Genomic DNA, 19,049 nt, shown 5'->3' with positions numbered 1-19,049 from the left:
GCAATCCACCTAGACAGGGGAAGTGGCTCAAGTCATAAAGGTTGTGGCCCAGGATTCTTCCTGTTCCAGCACTAGTAAACGAGGAGAGCATGAAGGGCACCGGGATAGAAGAATCATTATTAGTTTAGGTGGAGGTTGATTTCTCTAGGGTTTTCATGCAAGAAGCCGAAGCTGCCCTAATCCCCCCTCTTCTTTATGTTTCCCTGCCTAAAACACCATCTTTGTAGCCCTATCAATAATTAATGGAACAGGATTGTAAAATGGTATGTGAACATCATCAAGAACCACATTTAGATAAGCTGTTCAGCTCATGAGAAGCTTTAAATACAATATGGAGAACTCATTTAGATATCACATTAGCTGTTCCAGTTTTTTGTTCAATAGAATACACTTGCAGTGACTTGATTAAAAAAAAAAACCCTCAAAAGAAAAGGGAGAAGGCCAAAAAAACAAAAATAGAAAAAACCTAATTACCTACTGAAGTACAAGTCCCTGGTATGTTGCAACAAATCCCATCATTAGAAAAGCTGGAGACAGGGTGGGGGGAAGCAGCTATTTGAATATTCTGTACAAATACAGATGGCCAACACTCGCTCATTTGAGAGCAAGCAACTGGTCCAACCCTGTTAGTCACGCCTTCCAACCATAACCCATGTTATCATCAAGGTCACTGTTAAAAAAACCATTTTCAGTGAACTCATGGGCAATATCACTAACCAGGTCGTCCTGCAGATGAAGATTTGGAGGCAAATCTAGCACTTTCTGGTTAAACCCACTGTTGCCACCAGCTGCTGAAGAATCACTGTTTGCAGCGGCTTTAAAACTGTTGCTCCGGCTTGGTGCAAGTCCTCCAGCACCTACAGACACAGTGGAAGCAGTTGGAGGTGTTGCCAAAGTGTTGCTTCCAAAACCCAATCCACTCCTTGTCATGCCACCATTCCCACTCTGTCCAGAGAGGGAATGTTGTTGGACTCCTCCCCCACTGTTATTGGACATTTCCTGCAACAGCTGCTGGATCATGTGTGGTTGCAAGGCCTGGTTGCCTTGGGAGGACTGTGGAATGCTCTGTTGGAGTAAGCTATTAGAGCTCAATGAGCGCTGCTGCATCTGCTGGGGCTGTTGGGGAGGTAGATGTGGACTAGAAAAGCCACTCACAGGTAAGTTCTGCATGGATCCAGGTATGAAGTTAGCGGTTCCTTGAAAGTTTGAGGATGGACTCTGATTAGAATTATTGAATGGTGAAGCAGCCTCCTGTTGTGAACTGGAGTTTGAATTCATTGAGTTCTGCCTCCTGAGCAGATTCTGGAAGTTTGTTAATGCCAAAGCAGCCTGTGCTGGACCACTTAAAGTACCTCGACCAACCATTTGATGGTTGGTATTCACATGGCTGTTTATTCCAGGATGTAATGCCATTAGCTTATTGAGGGTGTTTCGATCAGTTGGCAGACCTTGAACACTTGCTAACTGCTCCATTTCCTGCATTTTCTGTATCTGAAGCTTAGCTGCAGTCGCATGCCGAGGATAACTTTTCAAGCCCTCTGCAGACAATGGTCCACATCAGGTCTCTATGCACATTATGAGCAAAACAATGGTTTTCTCTTGTAGCAAAAATTAGCAGGCAACAGAAAAACAAAGCAGAATAGTCAAGGTGCACAAAAATGAACCACAACTTTTAGCTGTCTAAAATAAATATATTGATCAAATATAAGAGAAATGAAACAGAACAGGGCCAGTGTCTGATCAAAAATCATTGGAGGTGCGACCTTCATGTTGATAAAATGCAAACATTAGAAGATGTTATATGAAAAAAGAAAAAGAAAAAAGAAAAGAAAAGAAATTCCTAGCAGCAGATAAATATGCCCACATGAAAAAACCTTCGAAACTAATGAAAATTACAACACAAACCATGACAAATAATAACAGAAGAAAGTAGAAGCCAAAACAGACAAGCGCTCCCATTTTTTAATTTTTTTTTACTATAACTAGATATTAAACTTGAGAAAGAACTGACATGCATGACAATATATTATTCCCAAGGAACTTCCTAGAATATGGCAGGCCCAGAAATGAAGCCATAATATATAGGTAAAAACAGATAAATATAGTAACACCAGTCACAAAAGGAAATTACCAATAGGCCCAACTTTTTGCTCCCGGCAGAAATCAATCAGATCCTTCATGCTGTTGACAACCTCAGAGATCTGTAATAAATTGGAGAAAGAAATCATAAAACATAGATCAAAGTTTTCTATCAATACAGAAATTCAGATCCAGAAAGAGTGAAAGTTATACCTGCAGACACCTGACATATCTTTTGGAAAAACCCAAATCGTTCAGCGACTGCAACTCTAAACTCTTCGCAAGCTGGCGACTAGCCGTCAGAACCCTTAAAAAAATCAACGGTGGATTAGTATTAACTAACCGTAGTTATAATCCAATCCTGTGCAAACCAAATATTAACATCATATTTGATATAGCCTTCTGTTGAAATTCAAAATACAGAGTAAATGAAACTACCAAAATAATGTACCCTTAGCATTTAAAGCTCATTCAAGAGTTGAGACAGGGTGCTTTATGAATGCCATGCCCAAGGAGAGCTACATGATTTTATGCTCCACCAAAACAGAAAGATACAAGAGGGCCACGGTCTAGAATGGTAAACAGTCACAGCTGCAAGTTCTAGTATACAGATTCAAATCTTGAGACTTCATCCAAAATGCTCAAGGACATAATCAAATCGTCAGTCGACAACTTCCATTTGAGCAGGATCAACATTAGATACCTTGAACCTCGAACACTTATTATATCGCAAGAGGCAGAGGGGCTGAGTTAGCAAAACAACTTAGCAAGTAGGAAGTTCTTGTCTATCACAACTCCAGGCACAAAACAAATGTTTTTTTATTTCTGGACATAAAGCCTCAAGGATGTGATCTGTGAGGGACCTAGTCACTCGTGTTTTCAGTCAAAGAGCTTCAGCCAGAAAGATTGCATAAGCAGCACCCAATTTATTAGGAAAGAATTAAGTGAATGCTCATTTACTTACATATTGCTGTTTGTTTGCAAATCCTGTTGAGAAACCCCGTCAGATCCACTTTCAGCAATTGTGCTCTGGCATTTCTGTGCAACCTGGAGCAACTGATTCACCTGCAAAAGCGTTCAGGTATTTAAGTTAAAAATATAACTAGAATCTTCAAAATCCGAGGCTCAAATCACGCTGATAACTGATGTTGAATCCAGTAATTCTTATCTAAAACTTCATAGCTGTTATAGAAGATCAACCACACTTATCTTTTGAATTGCTTCACAGATTAAGAGTGTTCACAGCCACATAATCCAATTAACAACCAAGCTATGAGACAAGACATTATTGTGCCCTCTATTTTTCTATTCGTTTTCCCATGCTTTTCTTTGGCGGGGTAACAATGATGTATTCATCTCTAGGAAGCATTCCTCCACGAAAACAAACTAGTGGAACTTTTAATGAACATGATGTTTCAAACAGAATACCTGTGGTGCAACCACCCTCCGTGGAAGAAGTTCTTCATGACGACGTACACAAAATTCCCAAGACAGTATCTAAAATGAATAGAAGTACTGGCAGGTTATTAGGAAATTTAGAAATTGTCAATACTTGTATAAGAAACAGTTATCATATTGACCTTTAAGTCCTGGGTGAATATAACACGAAGCTGACCCTCACGAACAACACGAAGTTGCTCATATACACTCTCTTGAACTGCTTTTGCATACTCCAGCATCATTATTCCAGAAGGCAATCTAATTTCACGTGGCATGTCCAAAAACAAAAGCTCATCAATGACACCACTTCCAAACTTGATTTCATTAAGTCTAGGGAGTACTTCGAAAGTTGCCTCTGCAAAACATACCCCATAACATGCGCAGTTATATCTCCAGAATAAATGAATCATAAGGATGCTTGAGTTATAGCAGTAATGTCTAAGTTGAGTGTTGAACAGAATCTGGATAGTGGCCGAAGGAGTATTTTTATGGCTAACAAAAAATATGGAATCAATATGTTGTCATGTTAACATTCCAATCAAGAACATCTGTTGAATAGAACCAAAACATACATTTTAGCTTCTTTTTTTTCTCTTTGTTTTGTAACTAACAAGCTGCAGATGGCTCTTTGATGATGTTTATACTTTTTTCATCAACCAAAATCTACATATTTGAATTTAATGACCTAAAAAAAGGTGGCTAGAAGATAGCACAACAAACCGCCATAAAAGCTCTGAATTTAAAACTGTGGGCTTATCCAGAACCAAGGAAAATAAAGATCCAGAAAATGGAACCACCCAGATATGTTCCATTCCTTTTCACGAATGATATATTATGTTCCCTCACAGCAGATTGTATAGATAATATACAAGTGCACAAAGAACATACCAAGAGAAAACACCTAGATAACAATAAGGGATAAAAGGTGGACAGGTAAAATATTAGACCAGAAACAATTGTTAAGTGTCAAAAGTGTATCAGTCTTGCCACGTTCCAATTCTTCACCCCTAGAGATCCAGATTTGGAACCCAGGCCTGTATCGTATCATTTCATGTCAACACAAGTACTTGATGGCCAATGGGAATATGCATTCTCAATTTTTATGTGAAAAAAAAAAAAATTTAAGTCAAGATGCAAGATTATTCCATTTTTTTGCATTAACACTCCAATAGAAGAGCAATAGTTCCCCAAAAGAAAATTGAGTTTGAGATCATGCTTTTTTGTCTTCTATTTACCTATGCATATTGTATTGACTTTCATAAAATTGTGTTTGATCAACTCAAAGAGTGGACAGAGTTTGACTGCAAGTTTACACAAGATACTCAAATTACAAAAAATTCTTGCACAAAGTAAAAGGATTCCGTAAACTTATGGTGCTAGATTATTCTCTAACATGCAATTCCTACTAAAATCAAGTCACTGGTTTTCAATGTCATTCTTTATGTGAAAACGTTTCAAGAATTACAGTATGGGAATGATCTTGTTGAGGAACAACAGCCATTACTACAAAGCATCCAAATTCCCTTACCAAAACCTCTTCCAGACTTAGAGCCGCAAATGTCACACTGCCACACCTCCTGAAAAATAAGATAAAAGAAACAAAAGGACTATTATATGCAGGTGATGTCAATATAATGTCCATAAAGAAACAAGTGATTACTGAAGCTGCTATATTTTGAATTTGCTTTCAACCAGCATTTGACCATGAAGAAATGGAAAAACTAACACATGCAACTTCAGAAAAAATAAAAGGAATCCATGCACTTATATCAGTATGAAGCCCAATGACTTATTAGGTAAAAACCAAATAGAAATACTGTGAAAAAAATAATCCTAACCATAGATGCCTGGGGGAAAACACCGAGCGCATGATGCCCAACATTGTCATATAATGACAAGCACCACCTTTTCTTTGCACGTGGAGAATAGTACTCTGCCACAAATTTCCGCCAATATGCAATAGTGTTCTCCTGTTAAAATAATAGAAGTAAATTACAAGATTAAAAACTCATTTATGCTTCAGGAACCACTTAATTAAAATTAATTTATAAATCGGGCCATAAATATATGAGCATACATATTTACCTAGGAAAACAAGAATAAGTATGAAAAAAATGCCACGCAAATTAGCAACACCAAAAAAAAAAGATACATGCTACAAAGTTAGCAAACAAAAGCAAGAACTTACTGCAAGGCGTTGCCGTTGATGATATAGATATTGCATCAACCGACGAGCACAGATACCCCCATCAAAGGGACGCTTCAGGGAAGATGCTGGTTGCATGGCCTGCTGTTGCATTTGCTGCCTCAACTGCATCTGCTGCTGCTGCTGCTGCTGCTGCTGTAATTGGGCTCTCTGCAATGGTGGCATGGATTGGAGAATTTGCTGTTGTTGCCTCAGTCTCTGTTGATGAAACATGTTTTGTAGCTGTGGAATTCGGCTTTGCAACTGCATGGAGTCCTGTCTTTGCAGCAGTTGTTGCAACACCTGCTGCGGCAAAATATCTTCCTGCTTGACATCCAATCTTGGCTTCTTTTGCACTTGCGATAGATTATTAGGGTCTTGAAGGTAGGATCCCTGACCTCGCGGTCCCAAGGGGAGTGACATGCCCCCAATTTGTGATGTAGGCAAGGATGTAGCACTTGAAGCCCCATGTTGTTGCTGCTGATTTTGCAGCACCTGCTGGACATTTCGGTCCTGATGATTGCCCTGCTGCACCACAGAGGACCCATCAACAACTGAAGAGCCTGAAATGCTTATATTATTGGATGAAAAAGACATAGGTGACGCTGGCAATCGCATATATGACTCTGTATTAATGCTTGCACTTCTCTGCAAATGAGGACCTCCAGAAAGTGCTGAATTTGCATCTGTCACCAAAGAACTCGCCCCAACACTCGGTCCTGAGTTTGCCACGCTGTTCAAAACCACATTATTCATGTCCCCAGAAACTGGACCCAAAATGGGTCGCCCAGTTCCAGGAATAGAATTTGATGAGTTGCCAAACGAAGAGCTCAAGCGAGAGTTAACTAAACCCTTGGACTGCCCATCCCCTTGGAAGAAAATTCCTGAACTTGAGGAAGATTGGGCTAAACCTCCAGCCACTCGAGAAGGTGCCATACCAGGCACCGACCCTTGGCGGCCAGAATCTAAGTAGCTCTCCAGAGCCAGGCCTGACCAATTTTTCCAAAACTAAATATTCTTAACCTCCTGAGTCATAATAACATAAAAAACCAAAACCCACATCAAAAAAAAAAAAAAAAAACCACAAAAGACTGCACAATATAATCAACAATTCACGCTTCACCAACCAGATTTGAACCCAATATTTTTGTGATCTGTTTCAGCTTTCAACAATTTCTTGTAGAGATCTAAAACAAACAATATAACTCTACATCAGCACTAGAAAAACGAAAAACAATAAAAACTAAAACTCTCAATCAACACAATTCCAAGAACAAACTTACCTCCCAGGAAAAAAAAAAAAAACTAACTAATTTTTAGCTAAATTTAGAAACATTTGCAACACTAACTAAGATCCAAAGAACTCCAAATTTAATTATCTTTTAATCAACCCCCCTTTAATCACAACTCAAAAAAACCTCATTTCCTAAATTATCCCCCAAAAACCCTAATTTTTTTAGCTCTCAGCTTTAGCTACAGCAACTACACTACCCAACTAAAACCCAAAAAGACTCTAACTTTATCACTTAAAACCCCTATAATCACTAATTATATGTATTGACAACTATTCAAGCTTAACCACCACTTAATTACTCACATTCAGAATCGAGAACTCAAAAAAATTCTTACTTAATTAAAACCCAGTTCTTAATTAATTTTAATTATCAATTAAAAATCAAAAGATCAAAAGAGAAAAGAAAAGAAAAAACACAAAAACACTTTGTTTTTTTTAGCTCAAGAGATCGATCACAAAAATCTTAAGACTTAACAAAAATAATTTGAAAAAATTCAAGCAATATTTTCTTTTCCTGCAGAAAAAATAAAGAAATAAAAAGACTAATTAGCTACTGACCTTGAAACGACAAGCTGTATAAAGCGAAACGCAGAACCTTTTTGGCTAATTCATAAATGGAAAATCAGAGAGAGCAGAGAAGTGAAGGAACTGATTATATACCTAGCGGGAATTGAAGAGCATGGAGTGACCGGCTGTACTGGTGAACGAGTTGTGTTGACTGGTTTTGCCGGTGAAGAATGGACACGCGTTGGCTTTTGGAGTGGGTAAAGTAGTCGGTTTTTAGAAAGCGCGGTGGCGACTCGAGGTTGGGAATGAGGTGGCGTGATTTTATCGGGTGATCCTGGAGGTTGAGTATCGTATATGATGAGGATGTGGAGCTTTTTGGTAGGTCTCTTTGAGGCAAATATCTAGTGTGGTTGGATACAGCAATTTAAAATTTTTGTGCTCCGGTTAGTCGTACACGTGTCGAATTTCAACATTTTCTTTTTTTTATTATTTTTTAACCGTCATGGGCATTTTCAGACCATGTAAGCAGGACCAAGTCAAGTCTAAGTCTATTCATGACGAGTCTTTCACACTTAACCAGAATGCATTCATGAAAATTTAATTTCTTGCAATTATTTGTTGAATTTAATCTCTAAAAATGAATCTACTCGTCGTCTAAATTGAGAATTCATGAACTTTATAAACTTGTTCTTATAAATTTATTAAATTCTTGGCTTACCAAATAATGATAATCTTCCTTCAATATTTTATTAAAACTGGCCTGTAAATAGCATGGTATATATCATATGTATTTTTCTCAAAAAATGTGTCGTGAATTTTATTATATTATATGATACAATCATAATTATAAAACAAAAAATCAATGATACACCAATCACAAAATGTCACCTCATTTAATTTAATAAAAAAGTATCAGTAAAGTTTTCTCAGCAGTAAATCTTAAAACAAAAACCCCCAAAAAAACACTAAATACTCTACAAAATATATTTCGTAGCTTTGAATAGAATAATGACACCAGGTTGATTCTATTGCAGATTAAATTTAAAGTGCGTGTTTAAAATTCTTGTTAGAAGTCATTAAATTATTGCAATTTCATAGAGTTTTCTGATACTATTTTTTTCCAAGATCAAGAATCATTTTTTATATTAACTTATACGTCAATTTAACTTCTTTTTTTTCAAACAATTTTAAGAATCCATCTTATATTGATTCATTAATATTATTTAAAAGCATGATTGTGAAACTTGACATAGCCCGACAAGTTGAACAAAAACCCAGGTATTTTCAGGGTTTGACTGAGTTTTAAATAGATAAATTTTCAATGTCGGATAATTATATATAGTTTATATCTACATGAATCATTTTATTAATTTTCTGATGTGAAATAATTATATACAACTTACATCCACATGAAGTTTTTTAACTTTTCAATATAAGATAACTGTAACACACTTCAATTTTTATATATATATTCCATTCATAAGAATTATTTATTGTCATCTTAATGTGTGATAACTATATTATATTTAATGCATTACACTTTTTTATAGTCTACATCCTTATGTATTGTTTTTTATTTTTTCAACAAGGAATAACTATATATAGTTGTATCCATATGAATTGTTTTTTAAAATTTTGATATGAGATAAGTATATGACATTTCATATTTATTTTACATAGTTTATTTTCATAAAAACTGTTTATTAAGATTTTCAATATAGGATAACTATATCATACTTCGTGCTTTATATTTTTTTATAATCTATATTTACATGTATTATTTTAAAAAAATTCATGTGAGGTATTAGAACTTTTTTTAAAAATAATTTTTTAAAATTGACTTGAATCATCTCACGTGGCTCCATCCCTTTACAAGTTAATTTAAAACAAATTTAATAAATATGTTCAAAAGAATATACTCCTCTTTTAAATACAAATTTCAATGATTAAATATGATAAATAACGAAAGAGAAAACCTTCTCTCACCTCACCTGCAAAATTTTCATATATAAAAAATCTATTATAATTAGGTGTAGCTAAGATTCGAGAAACGGATGGATATATATGGATACAAGAAACTGAAAGAGAGTTGAAGTGACGTGGCTTGAAATTGATTGGGTGGTTGCAATCATTGCTTTAGAGCGAGTGTGTAGAGTATCGGAGCTTTAGATTTACTCCACACGGTTAAGGGATGGAGATGGACATACTGACACGTGCGATCTAACACGTGTGATAAAAAGCAAGCAAACATTCACGTTTGGTCCCCACTCCCTGTATAATTTTGATTTGAATTTTGATCAACCCTTGAAAAGTTTATTTTTGCAAATTTTAGCCCCTAAACTACAGTGATGTGTGAGATTATTGCCTAATTTACGTTTTTATCGAGTAAGAAAATTAACACCATGGACTTGAGTATTATGGTTTTTAAGCATTAATAGGCTTGGTCATTCACTTAATATTTTTTAAGTTTCAATCTTAAATTTAGTATCCAATATAATTTATTAATATAAAAAAATTTGCTTTTAAAATCAAACCCAATCTTTAACCAAATTCAGGATCTAAGTTGCGAGACGAATAAGTCAACAACGAGTTAACGCGTGGATGAGGATTTGAATCGTTTTTTAAGATAGCAAGAAATAACATTTTTCAATGATTTTTTAAAAAAAAACATTAAAATAATATTATTTTAATAAAAAAAATATTTTTACACAAAACTCGACCTAGAAAAGACTCTGTATCGACAAGTGATCAAGTTGAATTATCAAACTCGACTAAATTTTATAACTGTACTGCTGAAATCATCTAAAGAGTGAATTTGATTTCAAATAATGCATGAACTAATTAGAAAATACTAAATTATACAACATATTAGCTCAATTATACAACATATTGGCTCAATTATCAAATTATCTTTGATCTTCTCAACCAACATCTTGTTTGGATGTGAAATGAAATAGATTAAACAAGAAGATTAACCGTTCTAAATTATCTATCAAGCTAGTTGATTAATATTAGCACGCTTTTGTATAGACTTGAGCAAATTCCAACTGTATCCTCGTTTAAAATAAGGGTTCATGGCTCCACCCTACCTTCTGTTTTTTGCTTAAAAAAGAAGTTTACAATGTTCTTTTTGCTAGCATGGCATCATGCTTTAAGCATCCGAATGATGCCTTTGAACACACAATTGAACACGACAACTAGTTTCCTTAAAAGTGCTTCTGTGTTTGGTCCGCATGCACAAGCACAAAACAAATGCCTGTCCCTCAACTAGTTCATTCATCATAGCCGTCCGATTAATTTACCTGTCTAGTTCTAGAAGCACGTTGCCCAAACGCATATTATTTCTTCTAGTAAAGTGATACTTGTCCATATTGGTTAGTGGGTTGTCTCGAATTCATCACGGCGACATTAGAATAAAAAAAACTTGCATGTGGGTCATTGGTTGAATGGTAAATTCGGATCTATCAAAACAATATTAAATTAAAAAAAATTAAAATAATATTATTTTTAAAAAAATTAAATTGAATTTTGACCATGCTGACCGTTAAATAACCATATATTTGACTGAATTATTTTTTTTTTTTAAAAAAACCCAACTTGGATCAACAGTTATACATGGACGATCCAATTAAAATTCAATTTAAAACATATAGAGGGGCAAAGTCGATTACCTATAGGACAAGATTGATAAAATTAAAGATTTTAATGCTAAATTGATAATATGGTAATGAAATAAGGGCTAAATAGATGTTTCTCCTCAGAATCATTATATCGGAGCTCGCTGGGCCACCACACGACTGGTTCACTGAATATGTTCCTCCATACCTTAACCAACACGTGCCCTTAGCTTTACTGTGAATAGTCGGTGATAACAGGGCCCCTTTACAGTACGAGCATCCACAGCCCTACTACCCCTACTCCCCAACTTCTCTGATTTCAGCTTTTCCAGAGCTGACAATTATATTTTTTGCTCTAAGTTTTTTTTTTTTTTTCTAACAATTATTTTTTAAAAGTGACGATAAGCTTTATAAAGTAATAAGAAAATAAGAAAAGAATTAAAAAAAAAAATATAAGCAACAATAACCAATCCCAAATTAAAATCTAAATTCAAAAAATCTTAACTTCAAAGAGGTTTTTTTGTTGTTATTATTATCTATTTTTTTAAAAAAAAACACTAACAAATTAATAAAGTATTGATTTAATGATTAAAACACTGTTATATTTTTACAGAGATGAGATTTGAGAATAAAAGTTTGATTACCAGGAAAAGTATTTATTGGAAGGAATAACTATAAATCCTAAATGAGATAGTTTTACTTTTTAAAAAGGTATGAACATATCGGGTAAAGAAAAAAATAGCACTAGGAAGATTTCATTATTTACAAAACAGAACTCAGTTAAAAATTATTTTTTAAAACTACTGTAATTCACGAATGGAAATTTATTATTTATAAAGCAATTTTTTATATTTTTTAATAATGATTTTTTTCATAAGAAAAATCAGAGTAGATGGGACTGAAAAAAGTCTCTAATCTTATCCGAATATTTTGAGTACACAGTAAATTTATAAAAACCATGTTCTGACCTGACCATTTATCCTCTTGTTGATATAATATATGGTAATATAATATAATTATAAGATTCGACTCGAGAATCGATTTGATTCGAGTTATAGATAGGATGAATTAATTTCGATGAATTCAAGGTTTCTAGAAGACAAGAAAACCCATTAAATTATAATTTTTTAAAAAAGTTGGATTTTTTTATTAATTTAATTAAGAATTAATGAATTATAAAATTAACATGGAATTAACATGTTTGACTAAGCAAATTCTTTTTTTTGCTTTTTTAGATTATTATGGATATTTTAATTATTTGTGTATATTTTGATTAATTTTACGAGTTTAAAAATTAATAAACATATAAATTTTTAATAAATTTGTGAAATTAAAAAGTTAATAAATTTAAAATCTGATCAATTAAATTAAACTGTTAATTTTAACCAAGTAAATTTTTCTAACTCGGTTTGATAACACTGAAACTTGCTTAATTAAACAAGAGAAACAGACCCGGCCCAACTTCAATTGTCACAAAACAAAGAGAGACTCACCCTTCCAAAATCCATGGACTCGTAATGCATTTCTCTTTATATAATATACAAAAACCCCACATTTTCCCAACATCCAAACAAGAAAAAGAAAAACCTTAAAAAAATGAGCAGTCTTTCCATCCACCCCTTAATTCAGTTAAAAACCCACCATCAATTTCGCGCCAAAAAAACCAGAAAATCCATAGCTATCCATGCTTCCAGTGATAACCCTCAAAACCAAAGACAACAACAACAACAACTCAATCTCTCTGTTCTTCGTTTCACTTTTGGTGGGGGAAAAAAGATTAAAAATCTCTCCTTTTGGTTCTTTTTTATAATGTATAGTGACTTTATCTCTTGAGTTAGTTGACAAGAATTTTTCTTCTTCTCAAGGGATACCTGGACTGGATGAATCTTACTTACCAAGATGGATTGGATATGGGTTTGGTTCCCTTTTGATATTGAATCATTTTCTGGGGTCTAATCCAGACACCACTCAAGCACAGCTGGTAATTAAAGATTGATTTTTTGTTGAACTTTAGTTTTGGTTTCTTGAAATTATAAAATGGGTTTTTGTTATTTTTCTGATTTTTTTTTTGGGATTTTGGTGCAGAGAACTGAGGTTTTAGGACTTTCTTTGGCTGCTTTCTCTGCTGCACTTCCGTACTTTGGAAGGTTTCTTAAGGTTTGATGTTGTTTTGTTTTGTTAAGTTTGCTTTGTTATCGTTGTTGTCAACTTTTCGAATTGAAGTGATTTTTTTCAGTTGACAGGTTTGGTTTCTGGCCTTTAAAAACTATATATTTATGACTGTTGTTGATTCGCATGGCTAGTTACATAACATGTTTTGTGACTTGTATTAACTCTCGCATCGCTTCATGCTCTCATTTTCAAGACATTGATTGGCATTGTTCAAGTGGTAATTTCGGTTTTTGTTTTTAAAATTTTTCGTGCTGCCAGTTAAAGCTAGTTTTTAGTCATTTAATAGGCTGTGCATAAAATGACCAAGCTTACGGACCTTTTTTCTTTTGTCAAGTGTTTTTAAAGTTTGATTTTTGGTTTTATAGGAGATTTGTCTTGATGAGATGCGGAACTTCAAATTCTAGTTGGTTTTGCAGTTTTTGAATGGCTGTGTTCTTAATTCCTGCTGGACAGTTGAGAGATTCTTTAACATGATGCCTTGCAAGCTTTCACAGGGTGCTACTCCAGTCGATCAGGGAACTCTTCCTCAAGATGCCGAGCAAATTTTTGCAATGTCCCAGAATATTTCTGATGCTCAGAAGGAGGATTTGGCATGGGCAACATACATTTTATTGCGCAATACAAATACCATAGCTGTGGTATGTTACTCTAATTGAATCGATAGTTGGGAGCTGCTATTTACTAGTCTCATATTGTTTGTCAGTTTCAAAAGAAAATGATGAATTTATGTCCTCAAGTTATCAACCTATGTTTATTGTTTCAATTTCTCAGTTGATATCAATTCAAGGTGAATTATGTGTTCGTGGATATTGGAAGACTCCAGATAAGATGTCAAAAGATGAAGTGCTTGATTGGTTTAAGGAACAGATTGAAAATATTGGCTTGTCTGACGTGAAGGACACCCTCTATTTTCCTCAGACTACAGGTAACATAATATTCGATTTTTGCTTTGGAGGGAGATCATATAGCATATACTAGATTAGTTCACTCTGTATAGAAAATATTGTGTAAGAATCCAATAGCAGCTTGTTTACATATTGTGAAAGGGTATTCAAAATTCTCCCCGTCTCCGAGCAACCTTCAAATGAAGAAGATTAGCAGATCAACAGATCACGTCGATTCATCAATCAAGGATTATTAATTCCTGAAAGAAATAATAAAAAAAATGTTCAAAGTTTGTTATTGTTCTTATTTCCTTTATGGATGCTATGGTCTGACTAGTTTCCACTGTTACTAGAGCTGCAAGCTTTGCTATGTGTGTGAACCGCTCCGTGTATTAGCATCCCACATTAAGATTCATCTTCTGTTCTGTTTAGTTCTGGTCATTGATCAGGTTACAGTACCCACTAGCTTGTAGCTACTCTCATTTTTCTGGACCCACCCCATGAAACTGAGAATTTGCAAGAAACAAAATGGCATTTTTGGTTGGCTTTCCTGTCATCCTGCCAGCAACTTGAATTTAATTTAAGAGGTATAATAGAAGTCCACATAATCCTGCTTTGAGAGAGATAGCAGTTTAGATTTCTAATAATCTCTATAATATAAATGTGCTCCGCACAAAAGAAAACTTGAAGTATTGGGTAATTATTCTTTCTCATATGGACGAGGATGGATTCTAGGCTCTGTAACCTTCTTTTCTCTGCCAAGAGTAAGGTCTGTAATTTTCGTCAGCTATAGATATTCCTTTGCTTGTTATTTGTGCCTCCCCCCCTTCTCTTCAGTCTTCTATAGAATGGTGCAGACCTTTGTTGCCATATGCACATCTTAAGTTTTGTTTTTGAGGTGAACAATGATTTAGAATATTGAAAATGCTGCTTGCATACGTTCTAAAATTTGTTTGTATGAGCTATGTTCTTCTATGTTTACTCTAATCTGAAATAATGTGATGGTTTGATGAATATTGCAGAATCTGAGATTTGGGAGATGCTTCCCGAGGGAACTCGTTCGCTACTGGTAGAGCCTGTGCTTCAAGCAACAGTCCAAAGTGGCAATAAGACAGAAAATAATGAAGGTTTTATTCTGTTGGCTTCAAGCATAGGGTATGCTTATAGTGATAAAGACAGAGCCTGGATAAGAGCAACTGGAAACAAATTTAGAGGTAAAAGCACATGTTCAGAATTATAACTAAATCTGTGACTCAATTTTCTCTGTAGATTCAATGTTCAATTTTAGTGGAAATTCTGTTTTAGTTCTTGCATTTCTCTCTGCATTCAAATGTCAGTGCTTGGCTGTGCTAGTGCAATTGAAAATGATTCCCTGAGACAATTTGCTGCCCGCAAGTTTATACTCCTTTTATATTTGACTTTTCTCATGAGCCAGTTCTGGAAAATGTGGCAATGATTAGTACTTTTGCAACAACAATGGTTTCCACATATCTATAGATGACAAACGTTTCATACATGAATGAACTTGTTCGAATATAAAGATGATGGGTCTTTTCTTTCATCTATGAATGGCAAATTTTGACATGCCTTTCTCACGATTTTGGTGATAATTAGAGGCTACTGATCATTTTAAGAATGATTGTACCCTAATTTTTCATTTTTGAATGTTGTGTGAAATTTTGTTTAATTTCTACAGGTGAAAAAAAGAAAAAGACAATATGATGGTATGTCTGACCAAGAAATAAAGAAGTTATAACAGGAATAGTTGATTTTATTCAAAGTTGGAGGCATCTCAGCACAAGAACATACTTAGAATACCATTTTCAATCCAAAAAAATCTACTGCAAAGGAAAGAAAATATTTTGCCTTGAACTGACTCACTTCCCTCTCAATTAATTAACCACTCGGCACTTAAACCTCACTTCTCCATTTTTTATTACCCCGACTTTTCCAAGTTTTATCATTGAAGCTGCAAATTCTCTGAAGAACAAACTTTGATCCATCTTTACCTGTAATCACCAAGCAGTGCATGATATGAACCAAAGATACCTTTTCCTTCGATATCTCTCTTGTAATAGTCATTATCGAATGTTGATGAGGTTGAGTCCAAGAATTCTCCTGCACTGTGATCCTTGTTTGGTTTAGGGCATTTCCTTTTAAGATTCCCAGCAAACCGAGTATTCATGCTTGGATCAATGTCATGAACTGAACTAAAGTTTTGAAGTCGAGCTTCGAAAGAAGAGCAATGTGAGAACCCTAAATTGTGGCCACCTGACAAAGCTACCAAGTCTTTAACTCCTAGACCTCTCTTAGCAAAGCTTTGAATTAATTGCATAGCATTGAAGGTTGGAGCTGGTAAGGTAATTGTATCATTAGCTTTAGACACTCTTCCATCTTTCCTTCCTGTCAGCACATTCCAAGAAGGTTTTCCAGACTGATGACAATATCACATGAGAGATGATATTAGAAGAAAACAAAACAATATAATGCCTTTAAAAGAAAAGTTATGCTAAAACTTGTCCATTTTTAATCATATATGTGGACATGTAGAAAAATGCTGGAAGTGCTTGTTTTCTTGTTACACCATGGTCACGACATCTCTTGCTGCTATGGCTATGATATCAGCACATGAAACCGTGTGTGGACAAGCCATTTCAAGCTTAGCTTTGGCATCATCGATGCGTAGAATGATCGAACTGAGACATTGGGACTATGTGGGAGGGCCATCTTTCTCTGCTTGGTTTCCAGGAGTAGAATCCAGCAAAATGGATGCATCACATCCCTGTGTATCAAGAAATATTCCAGTTAGATCATTTACTATAAACTGTTTTCTGCATTTACTACTAGCTAAAGACTACTGCTCATGCATTTGTTCGCATGCTTACATGTGCTAAGACAGGAATTACATGCCCTTATGAAGCAGTCATGAAAGAACATCCCAAGTATACGAGCTGGGACTTTAGGATCATGCATGGAAGCATTACGAACTGTCTCAAAAATTATCTTCTCTGCTTGTGGACATGTTTGATCATAATAATGAGCATTATTAAGCACAGCTTTCGAAGGCGAAATCAAGATTAGGAGGAGAAAGCTAATCGCTAAAGACATTAAGTTTGATGCAAAAACAGCCATATTTAGTCTATAGATACAGAAGATAGAAGAATGTTTCTCCTTAATTATGATTCAAACATTCATGGAAGTAGAGCATGTATATAGTTGTTAACAGAAAAAACACAAACAACGAATTCATTTACATGTTTTATCGTTTCAAGTTTCTCAATGGAAGAACTGAAAGTGGAAAATAGAAGCAGATTTTGTTGTACTTTGAGACCAAGCATATCCCACCTAGCCAGTTCATTTACATAATAATTCATATTTCCTCCATCAACATCTTTGTCAAGGTTGAAAGCCAGTTCTTGCAGAACTATGGCTAGAGAACTTGAGGACTGAATATTGTCTCTCATGTTGTTGTCAGATGAAGATCTCATCTTCTGTTTCCATTATTGGTCTGTCTATATATTTTACCTCTCTAGCCAAGTTCATTGCCCCAAAATTATTGCTCTTTCTCTGTCTTAATTGAGGGCCATTAGGCCATTTGACTAGAAAATTCTTACCTTGAATAACCTTCCAATACAGATGATCTGTGTGATATAGACTGAGTGTTTGAATATGTGGGCACATGGTATTTTTTAAAAATATATTAAAATAATTATTTTTAGTTTTTTTTAATATTAACACCTCGAAAAATATGAAAATAATAATAATAATAATAATTAATATAATATTTTTTGAAGACAAACGTGCGTTTTCAAAAGAATAAAAAACAGAAGCAAATTGCATATGCTTATATAACTTAGCAAAAGAATTGAAACCGTTAAAAATAATTCCGAGAAAATAAAATATTTTCTCCATTTCAAATATGAATACGACCAATGCCTAACCTCCTCCAAAATCAAAGTTTTAGAAATCACAAATACTAGCAATGATTGGTGATGATGATTTGTTAGAATTTTGAAAATCCCTTCTCTTCATTATATTCAACACTTTGCATTCCATTGTGAACGCTTTGTCAGCATAATGTGGTAATGCATTTTAGATGAATATGATAGTTTTAAAAACCAGCAAGGTCTGGTAGATCGATCCGGGACTTTACTGACCCTGAAAACCCAAGTGATCCAGTTGAAATCCTAAATTAACCTGATCAAATGACTGTTGACAATGTCATTTTGCTTTATATAAAAAAAAAGTCGACTCGGGATGACCCCATCAAAATTCATGACCCAAGACCTGGACCGGGTCGATCACCGGACCAGGTTTCAAAACTATAATGTATATTAGAGAGTTTTTTCGTGCGCTATGCTTTAAATTTTCTTGAACGTAAAAAGATGTTGATGATTTTTTTCTAATAGGAAAAAATTTAAATCGTATGAAGATTGATCTAATATAACTCGATCGACTTTGAAGATCTAAAGAAAACCTAAACAACTAGCAGAAACATAATTTGACTTAAAAAATTCCAAGAATTTTTTTTTAAAAAAAATTAAGACAACAACATATTTGATCGACTTGAGTCAACCCCGGTTAACCTGCAAATTTACGACCCAGGTCGGGAAACCATGATAACCCCGTATAAAGCAAATTGAAACGATTTTTTTTTTCAAATTCCTAGTCAACCCAAAGTTCAAGGATAAAATTAAAAAAAAAATCAATTAAAAAAAAAACAAAAAAAAAATAGCACCATGAGTCAAACTAGGTTAACCTGCCAAACTTGCAATCCGGTTAATGAGACTGAGATAACTCAATAAAAAGTAGACTGAAATAAATTATAAAGCCTGATTTCCGATAAACTCATTATTGAATGATGAAATTGG

At 34.5% G+C, this 19,049-nt stretch overlaps 2 protein-coding genes and 1 pseudogene across 6 annotated transcripts; 1 reads left to right on the top strand and 2 right to left on the bottom strand.

The window, feature by feature from the left end:
• Window positions 1–319: 319 nt before the first annotated feature.
• Window positions 320–7,818, bottom strand: LOC7454480 (probable transcriptional regulator SLK2). 5 transcript variants are annotated; one of them, XM_024586235.2, is made up of 11 exons: window positions 7,659–7,818; window positions 6,832–6,891; window positions 5,708–6,730; window positions 5,358–5,489; window positions 5,048–5,096; window positions 3,660–3,874; window positions 3,508–3,576; window positions 3,044–3,144; window positions 2,293–2,386; window positions 2,132–2,201; window positions 320–1,538 (listed from the first exon to the last, which is right to left on the bottom strand). In XM_024586235.2, exons 3-11 carry the CDS (start codon window positions 6,638–6,640, stop codon window positions 631–633), a joined length of 2,571 nt encoding a protein of 856 aa, XP_024442003.2. In that variant the 5' UTR covers window positions 6,641–6,730; window positions 6,832–6,891; window positions 7,659–7,818; the 3' UTR covers window positions 320–630. The 5 variants fall into 5 exon arrangements, with proteins under 5 accessions (XP_024442003.2, XP_024442004.2, XP_006374635.3 ...); XM_024586236.2 differs by having other exon boundaries at window positions 5,708–6,693; window positions 7,557–7,807; XM_006374573.3 differs by having other exon boundaries at window positions 7,557–7,806.
• Window positions 7,819–12,566: 4,748 nt separating this feature from the next.
• Window positions 12,567–16,239, top strand: LOC7454479 (protein COFACTOR ASSEMBLY OF COMPLEX C SUBUNIT B CCB2, chloroplastic). Its single transcript, XM_002322411.4, has 7 exons — window positions 12,567–12,884; window positions 12,988–13,103; window positions 13,208–13,279; window positions 13,789–13,932; window positions 14,066–14,219; window positions 15,201–15,392; window positions 15,875–16,239. Exons 1-7 carry the CDS (start codon window positions 12,719–12,721, stop codon window positions 15,898–15,900), a joined length of 870 nt encoding a protein of 289 aa, XP_002322447.4. The 5' UTR covers window positions 12,567–12,718; the 3' UTR covers window positions 15,901–16,239.
• LOC18105907 (peroxidase 66-like) lies at window positions 16,071–17,348 on the bottom strand (annotated as a pseudogene).
• Window positions 17,349–19,049: the final 1,701 nt, after the last annotated feature.

The sequence above is a fragment of the Populus trichocarpa genome, chromosome 15 (assembly GCF_000002775.5).
Source record: "Populus trichocarpa isolate Nisqually-1 chromosome 15, P.trichocarpa_v4.1, whole genome shotgun sequence".
Taxonomy (NCBI): Eukaryota; Viridiplantae; Streptophyta; class Magnoliopsida; order Malpighiales; family Salicaceae; genus Populus; species Populus trichocarpa.
This window is presented reverse-complemented; position numbering and strand designations above follow the sequence as displayed.